Here is a 9,340-nt window from a genome sequence, read left to right on the forward strand (position 1 = left end):
TATAGATGACTCAAATATTAGGTAAAGAAACACACCGTTGAAGAAATAGATAGTACCACCTCGGATATATTAAGAAAAATATCAAAATCAAGAAAAAAAATAGACAGGAAGAAGCGTATTATGACATAGGAAGGAAGCGCATTGTAACGGTGAACCCACGGAGTCAATCCGTGCTTTATTATTAGGGAGAGATTTTAAAAAATAGGTAATCCCTCAAATTCTGGAGTGGAAAAATGCAATTTTTCCAAATTAATTAATTGTATGATGAAGGAAAAAACAAGTACTACAATTAATCTGACTTGGTCAAACATGTACTCAGCTGTGCGCCCAAACATTTTTATTTCTTGGAAATTGGTTAGTCCAAAGTCCAAGTCCAATATACGTACCTGCATACATAATGCTTTGTTTTCCCTTTGAAATTAATTCAATCCCAGCTGCCTGAAGGACTTGCTTCCTCTTGTTAAGACCAAGGATGATAGATACATAGCACACAAACAGGTCACTAACAAACTTTCCAAACTCCAAAGAATCAATTGATTGATCATTGGTGGCTTGCTGCTTGCGGCTGCGGGTAACTGGTACTCTTGAGCAAGGAGAGGTAACCGCCTTGCAGGTTCTTCACGTTCGCGAACCCCTGCAACGAAAACCAAAACGAATTGACATCTCAATCAAAGATGGTGATCTTACTAAGAACAGTAAAAAAAATATGAACCATTCACGAATGGACTTACAGCAGCGACGAGGTCTGCGGTGGCGAGCCTGGACCGGACCCCAGAGCGGCAGCCAACAAGGAACCGGTCCTCCTTGGAGTGGAGCGCCGCAACCTGGTCGACGAAGTCCGGGTTGCGCTCCTTGCCATGGGGTGTGACGGAGAGGTAGTAGGGCACGTTGCGTGCACCGGCGACATGGCCCTTTTCGAAGTCCTCCCACATCCGCACGTCCACGTACCCGTACTGCTCCGAGGCCAGCAGCCCACACGCCGCCTCCGCGTCCACGCTCTCCACCGCCGCGCTCGTGCTGCTTCGCAGGGAGCCCATCTATGGAGGATCGAGCAGCGGGGAAGAAGGGGCCTCTGCTTCTGTGTGAGGTGGTCTCCGGAGGCTGTGGAGTGGATTGGCTGATGGAAAGATAGGTGCTACCTACTGGTGTTATTTATAGGATAAGATGATGCCATGGCAGCGGTGGAACATATCACACCCGGGTAGCCGCATCCATCACTTCATGATCGCCTAAAGTCGCCTACCATACATAAGTTACATATATGGAAATGTCAACTACATACGTAGTTGCTGTATTTGTTTTCTTTGAAATGACAAGGTGTATAAGAATTTCCTTTTGCACCCTATTTTTTAAAGATTTTGTGGCAAGTATTATACGTGTGGCCTCAAGCGCATCGTCTTCCAGGCGGCTCGGGGGAGAAAAAACCCTAGCCGCCGCGACTCCTCCCCCTCCCCTCCTAGTCTCGCCGCCGCCGGAGGGGTCTCCCTGGCAAAGGCCGGGTGGCCCTGAGGAAGGTGGCGGCAGGGCAACGATTCCCTTAGTGGTGGCGCGGGCGCGCGAGAGCTCCGCGCGCGGCCGAGGAGTTGCGGATGGCGGCGGCCACCTCCCCGGGACGGGCACATCACGACGATCCGGTTGGCCTGGCGATGCGGGCGCACCGTGCATGGCGGCGGTGTGGCCTACGACCTATGGCGGTTTGGATCCGGGGCTCCTGATCTAGGTCGAGCATCCAGGTTGGGGCTTTGCCCGGTGGTGCGGCGACGGACGCTCTGTTGCGTGCTGGACTATTGGTGGTGGTCGGCCAGGAGGCGGCGGTGGATCTGGCTTCAGACCTGTCTGGCGGCGAGTTTGGAGCGGCAAGACTTCCGGTGAAAACCGAGCCTCGACTACGGTCATGGCGGATGATGGCGGCATCTTTTGGCGCCGTTACCTTGTCGAAGGCATCGTCATAGCAAGTCGCGCACTCCTTTCGGCCTGCTATGGGGAAAACCCTAGATTTGTTTTCACGGATCGGACGATGGCAACGTCAGGCATCGCACTTCTTGCTGGAAGCACCGTTTTGGAGCAGGTACCGACTTGGGTGGACAGGTGGTATCTATCGCGTCATCGACGACTGGTCTCGGCGGCGTGGCGCAGCGGGGTGTCGCCGACAGATGTGTGATGATGGACGCGCGCAGGGAGGTGGCGCTGTCTGGCGTCGCGGTGGCATCGACGGCAGTTAGACCGGGCAAGGTAGATGCAACAGAACATCATTGAAGATGGATTGGTGGTTGGTGGCTGTGGCGGCCTAATAGCTGGCAGGCGTCCTGATTGAGGAGTGCACCGGACTGGTGGGTGCCCCATGTTGGGGAACGTTGCAGAAAACAAAAATTTTCCTACGGTTTCACCAAGATCCATCTATGAGTTCATCTAGCAACGAGTGATCGGATTGCATCTACATACCTTTTGTAAATCACGCGCGGAAGCGTTCAAAGAACGGGGATGAGGAAGTCGTACTCGACGTGATCCAAATCACCGGAGATCCTAGCGCCGAACGGACGGCACCTCCGCGTTCAACACACGTACGGTCAGCGTGACGTCTCCTCCTTCTTGATCCAGCAAGGGGGAAGGAGAGGTTGATGAAGATCCAGCAGCACGACGGCGTGGTGGTGGATGCAGGAGACACCGCAGCAGGGCTTCGTCGTTCTACTGCGAGAGGGAAAGGTGTAGTAGGGGAGAGGGAGGCGCCAAGAGTCAAGGGTGCGGCTGCCCCTCCCTCCCCCCCTTTATATAGGCTCCCCTAGGGGGGGCGCCGGCCCTAGGAGATGGGATCTCCTAGGGGGGGCGGCGGCCAAGGGGTGGAGTGCCCCCCAAGCCAGGTGGGGCGCCCCCCCACCCTAGGGTTCCCAACCCTAGGCGCATGGGGTGGGCCAAAGGGGGCGCACCAGCCCACTATGGGCTGGTTCCCCTCCCCACTTCAGCCCATGGGGCCCTCCGGGATGGGTGGCCCCACCCGGTGGACCCCCGGGACCCTTCCGGTAGTCCCGGTACAATACCGGTGACCCCCGAAACTCTCCCGATGGCCGAAACTGCACTTCCTTTATATAATTCTTCACCTCCGGACCATTCCGGAACTCCTCGTGACGTCTGGGATCTCATCCGGGACTCCGAACAACTTTCGGGTTACTGCATATTCATATCTCTACAACCCTAGTGTCACCGAACCTTAAGTGTGTAGACCCTACGGGTTCGGGAGACATGTAGACATGACCGAGACGGCTCTCCGGTCAATAACCAACAGCGGGATCTGGATACCCATGTTGGCTCCCACATGCTCCTCGATGATCTCATCGGATGAACCACGATGTCGAGGATTCAAGCAACCCCGTATACAATTCCCTTTGTCAATCGGTACGTTACTTGCCCGAGATTCGATCGTCGGTATCCCAATACCTCGTTCAATCTCGTTACCGGCAAGTCACTTTACTCGTACCATAATGCATGATCCCGTGACCAGACACTTGGTCACTTTGAGCTCATTATGATGATGCATTACTGAGTGGGCCCAGAGATACCTCTCCGTCGTACGGAGTGACAAATCCCAGTCTTGATCCGTGTCAACCCAACAGACACTTTCGGAGATACCCGTAGTATACCTTTATAGTCACCCAGTTACGTTATGACGTTTGGTACACCCAAAGCACTCCTACGGTATCCGGGAGTTACACGATCTCATGGTCTAAGGAAAATATACTTGACATTGGAAAAACTCTAGCAAACGAACTATACGATCTTGTGCTATGTTTAGGATTGGGTCTTGTCCATCACATCATTCTCCTAATGATGTGATCTCGTTATCAATGACATCCAATGTCCATAGTCAGGAAACCATGACTATCTATTGATCAACGAGCTAGTCAACTAGAGGCTTAGTAGGGACATGTTGGTGTCTATGTATTCACACATGTATTACGATTTCCGGATAACACAATTATAGCATGAATAAAAGACAATTATCATGAACAAGGAAATATAATAATAATCCTTTTATTATTGCCTCTAGGTCCAACAGTCTTCCACTTGCACTAGAGTCAATAATCTAGTTACATTGTGATGAATCGAACACCCATAGAGTTCTGGTGTTGATCATGTTTTGCCCTAGGGAGAGGTTTAGTCAACGGATCTGCGACATTCAGGTCCGTATGTACTTTACAAATATTTATGTCTCCATCTTGAACATTTTCACGAATGGAGTTGAAGCGACGCTTGATGTGCCTGGTCTTCTTGTGAAACCTGGGCTCCTTGGCAAGTGCAATAGCTCCAGTGTTGTCACAGAAGAGTTTGATCGGCCCCGACGCATTGGGTATGACTCCTAGGTCGGTGATGAACTCCTTCACCCAGATTGCTTCATGCGCTGCCTCCGAGGCCGCCATGTACTCCGCTTCACATGTAGATCCCGCCACGACGCTCTGCTTGCAGCTGCACCAGCTTACTGCTCCACCATTCAACATATACACGTATCTAGTTTGTGACTTAGAGTCATCCAGATCTGTCTCGAAGCTAGCATCGACGTAACCCTTTACGACGAGCTCTTCGTCACCTCCATAAACGAGAAACATGTCCTTAGTACTTTTCAGGTACTTCAGGATATTCTTGACCGCTGTCCAGTGTTCCTTGCCGGGATTACTTTGGTACCTACCTACCAAACTTACGGTAAGGTTTACATCAGGTCTGGTACACAGCATGGCATACATAATAGACCCTATGGCTGGGGCATAGGGGATGACACTCATCTCTTCTATATCTTCTGCCGTGGTCGGACATTGAGCTGAACTCAATTTCACACCTTGCAACACAGGCAAGAACCCCTTATTAGACTGATCCATATTGAACTTCTTCAATATCTTATCAAGGTATGTGCTTTGTGAAAGACCTATGAGGCGTCTTGATCTATCTCTATAGATCTTGATGCCTAATATATAAGCAGCTTCTTCAAGGTCCTTCATTGAAAAACTCTTATTCAAGTAGGCCTTAATGCTGTCCAAAAGTTCTATATCATTTCCCATCAAAAGTATGTCATCTACATATAATATGAGAAATGCTACAGAGCTCCCACTCACTTTCTTGTAAACGCAGACTTCTCCATAAGTCTGCATAAACCCAAACGCTTTGATCATCTCATCAAAGCGAATGTTCCAACTCCGAGATGCTTGCACCAGCCCATAAATCGAGCGTTGGAGCTTGCACACCTTGTCAGCATTCTTAGGATTGACAAAACCTTCCGGCTGCATCATATGCAATTCTTCCTTAAGGAAACCATTAAGGAATGCCGTTTTGACGTCCATTTGCCATATCTCATAATCATAGAATGCGGCAATTGCTAACATGATTCGGACGGATTTCAGCTTCGCTACGGGTGAGAAAGTCTCATCGTAGTCAACCCCTTGAACTTGTCGATAACCCTTAGCGACAAGCCGAGCTTTATAGATGGTCACATTTCCATCCGTGTCTGTCTTCTTCTTAAAGATCCATTTATTTTCTATGGCTCGCTGCTCAACGGGCAAGTTAGTCAAAGTCCATACTTCGTTTTCATACATGGATCCTATCTCGGATTTCATGGCTTCCAGCCATTTGTCAGAATCCAGGCCCGCCATTGCTTCTTCATAGTTTGAAGGTTCACTGTTGTCTAACAACATGATTTCCAAGACAGGGTTGCCGTACCACTCTGGTGCGGAACGTGTCCTTGTGGACCTATGAAGTTCAGTAGCAACTTGATCTGAAGTTTCATGATCATCATCATTAACTTCCTCTCTAGTCGGTGCAGGCACCTCAGGAACATTTTCTTGAGTTGCGCCATTTTCCGGTTCAAGAGGTAATACTTCATCAAGTTTTACTTTCCTCCCACTTACTTCTTTCGAGAGAAACTCCTTCTCTAGAAAGGATCCATTCTTGGCAACAAAGATCTTGCCTTCGGATTTGAGGTAGAAGGTATACCCAATAGTTTCTTTAGGGTATCCTATGAAGACGCATTTTTCCGACTTGGGTTCGAGCTTTTCAGGTTGAAGTTTCTTGACATAAGCATCGCATCCCCAAACTTTTAGAAACAACAACTTAGGTTTCTTCCCAAACCATAATTCATACAGTGTCGTCTCAACAGATTTCGACGGAGCCCTATTTAAAGTGAATGCGGCAGTCTCTAAAGTATAGCCCCAAAATGATAGCGGTAAATCGGTAAGAGACATCATAGATCGCACCATATCTAATAGAGTGCGATTACGACGTTCGGACACACCATTACGCTGAGGTGTTCCAGGCGGCGTCAGTTGTGAAACTATTCCATATTTTCTTAAGTGTGTGTCAAACTCGTGACTCAAGTATTCTCCTCCACGATCTGATTGCAAGAACTTGATTTTCCTGTCACGTTGATTCTCAACCTCACTCTGAAATTCCTTGAACTTTTCAAAGGTCTCAGACTTGTGTTTCATTAAATAGACATACCCATATCTACTCAAGTCATCAGTGAGGGTGAGAACATAACGATAGCCACTGCGAGCCTCAACACTCATTGGACCGCACACATCAGTATGTATGATTTCCAATAAGTTGGTTGCTCGCTCCATTGTTCCTGAGAATGGAGTCTTGGTCATTTTACCCATGAGGCATGGTTCGCACGTGTCAAATGATTCGTAATCAAGAGACTCTAAAAGTCCATCTGCATGGAGCTTCTTCATGCGTTTGACACCTATGTGACCAAGGCGGCAGTGTCACAAGTATGTGGGACTATCATTATCAACCTTACATCTTTTGGTATTCACACTATGAATATGTGTAGCATTATGCTCGAGATTCATTAAGAATAAACCATTCACCGTCGGAGCATGACCATAAAACATATCTCTCATATAAATAGAACAACCATTATTCTCGGATTTAAATGAGTAGCCATCTCGAATTAAACGAGATCCTGATACAATGTTCATGCTCAAAGCTGGCACTAAATAACAATTATTGAGGTTTAAAACTAATCCCATAGGTAAATGTAGAGGTAGCGTGCCGACGGCGATCACATCGACCTTGGAACCATTCCTGACGCACATCGTCACCTCGTCCTTCGCCAGTCTCCGCTTATTCCGCAGCTCCTGCTTTGAGTTACAAATGTGAGCAACCACACCGGTATCAAATACCCAGGAGCTACTACGAGTACTGGTAAGGTACACATCAATTACATGTATATCACATATACCTTTCGTGATGTCGGCCTTTTTGTCCGCTAAGTATTTGGGGCAGTTCCGCTTCCAGTGACCACTTCCCTTGCAATAAAAACACGCAGTCTCGGGCTTGGGTCCATTCTTTGGCTTCTTCCCGGCAGCTTGCTTACCGGGCGCGGCAACTCCCTTGCCGTCCTTCTTGAAGTTCTTCTTACCCTTGCCCTTCTTGAACTTAGTGGTTTTATTCACCATCAACACTTGATATTCCTTTTTGACTTTTACCTCTACTGATTTCAGCATTGCAAATACTTCAGGAATGGTCTTTTCCATCCCCTGCATATTGAAGTTCATCACAAAGCTCTTGTAGCTCGGTGGAAGCGACTGAAGGATTCTGTCAATGACCGTGTCATCCGGGAGATTAACTCCCAGCTGAGTCAGGCGGTTATGTAACCCAGACATAGTGAGTATGTGCTCACTGACAGAACTGTTTTCCTCCATATTACAGCTGAAGAACTTATCGGAGACTTCATATCTCTCGACCCGGGCATGAGCTTGAAAAACCATTTTTAGCTCTTCGAACATCTCATATGCTCCGTGTCTCTCAAAACGCTTTTGGAGCCCCGGCTCTAAGCTGTAAAGCATGCCGCACTGAACGAGGGAGTAATCATCGGTACGTGTCAGCCAAGCGTTCATAACGTCTTGTTCTGCAGGGAGAGCAGGTGCTTCACCTAGCGGTGCTTGTAGGACATAATCTTTCTTGGCAGCTATGAGGATGATCCTCAGGTTCCGGACCCAGTCCGTATAGTTGCTGCCATCGTCTTTCAGCTTGGTTTTCTCTAGGAACGCGTTGAAGTTGAGGACAACGTTGGCCATTTGATCTACAATACATGTTGTAAAGATTTTAGACTAAGTTCATGATAATTAAGTTCATCTAATCAAATTATTCAATGAACTCCCACTTAGATAGACATCCCTCCAGTCATCTAAGTATAACATGATCCGAGTTAACTAGGCCGTGTCCGATCATCACGTGAGACGGACTAGTCAACATCGGTGAACATCTTCATGTTGATCGTATCTTCTATACAACTCATGCTCGACCTTTCGGTCTTCTGTGTTCCGAGGCCATGTCTGTACATGCTAGGCTCGTCAAGTCAACCTAAGTGTTTGCATGTGTAAATCTGTCTTACACCCGTTGTATGTGAACGTTGGAATCTATCACACCCGATCATCACGTGGTGCTTCGAAACAACGAACTGTCGCAACGGTGCACAGTTAGGGGGGACACTTTCTTGAAATTATTATGAGGGATCATCTTATTTACTACCGTCGTTCTAAGTAAACAAGATGCAAAAACATGATAAACATCACATGCAATCAAATAATAATAGTGACATGATATGGCCAATATCACATAGCTCCTTTGATCTCCATCTTTGGGCTCCATGATCATCTTGTCACCGGCATGACACCATGATCTCCATCATCGTGTCTCCATGAAGTTGCTCGCCAACTATTACTTCTACTACTATGGCTAACACGTTTAGCAGTAAAGTAAAGTAATTTACATGGCGTTTCTCAATGACACGCAGGTCATACAAAAATAAAGACAACTCCTATGGCTCCTGCCGGTTGTCATACTCATCGACATGCAAGTCGTGATTCCTATTACAATAGCATGAACATCTCATACATCACATATATATCATTCATCATTCATCACAACTTTGGCCATATCACATCACAAAACACTTGCTGCAAAAAGAAGTTAGACGTTCTCTAATTGTTGTTGCAAGTTTTACGTGGCTGCAATAGGGTTCTAGCAAGAACGTTTTCTTACCTACGTGAAAGCCACAACGTGATTTGTCAACTTCTATTTACCCTTCATAAGGACCCTTTTCATCGAATCCGCTCCAACTAAAGTGGGAGAGACAGACACCCGCCAGCCACCTTATGCAACTGGTGCATGTCAGTCGGTGGAACCGGTCTCACGTAAGCGTACGTGTAAGGTTGGTCCGGGCCGCTTCATCCCACAATACCGCTGAAGCAAAATAAGACTAGTAGCGGCAAGAAAGTTGACAACATCTACGCCCACGACAAATTGTGTTCTACTCGTGCAAAAAGAACTACGCATAGACCTAGCTCATGATGCC

At 47.7% G+C, this 9,340-nt stretch overlaps 1 protein-coding gene across 1 annotated transcript; it reads right to left on the bottom strand.

The window, feature by feature from the left end:
- Nucleotides 1-312: 312 nt before the first annotated feature.
- Nucleotides 313-1,136, bottom strand: LOC125517589 (thiosulfate sulfurtransferase 18). The gene is made up of 2 exons (XM_048682796.2): nucleotides 732-1,136; nucleotides 313-634 (listed from the first exon to the last, which is right to left on the bottom strand). Exons 1-2 carry the CDS (start codon nucleotides 1,035-1,037, stop codon nucleotides 542-544), a joined length of 399 nt encoding a protein of 132 aa, XP_048538753.1. The 5' UTR covers nucleotides 1,038-1,136; the 3' UTR covers nucleotides 313-541.
- Between the last annotated feature and the right edge of the window lie 8,204 nt (nucleotides 1,137-9,340).

Source organism: Triticum urartu, chromosome 6A (genome assembly GCF_056163025.1).
Source record: "Triticum urartu cultivar PI428250 chromosome 6A, HENAU_Tu73, whole genome shotgun sequence".
Lineage (NCBI taxonomy): Eukaryota > Viridiplantae > Streptophyta > Magnoliopsida > Poales > Poaceae > Triticum > Triticum urartu.

Excerpts from the sequence above, each read along its gene's own strand:
- LOC125517589 (XM_048682796.2), bottom strand. The coding sequence starts at position 1,037 with ATGGGCTCCCTGCGAAGCAGCACGAGCGCGGCGGTGGAGAGCGTGGAC. Across the intron at positions 635-731 it reads CCGCAGACCTCGTCGCTGCT|GGGTTCGCGAACGTGAAGAA; the intron begins GTAAGTCCATTC and ends TTTTCGTTGCAG.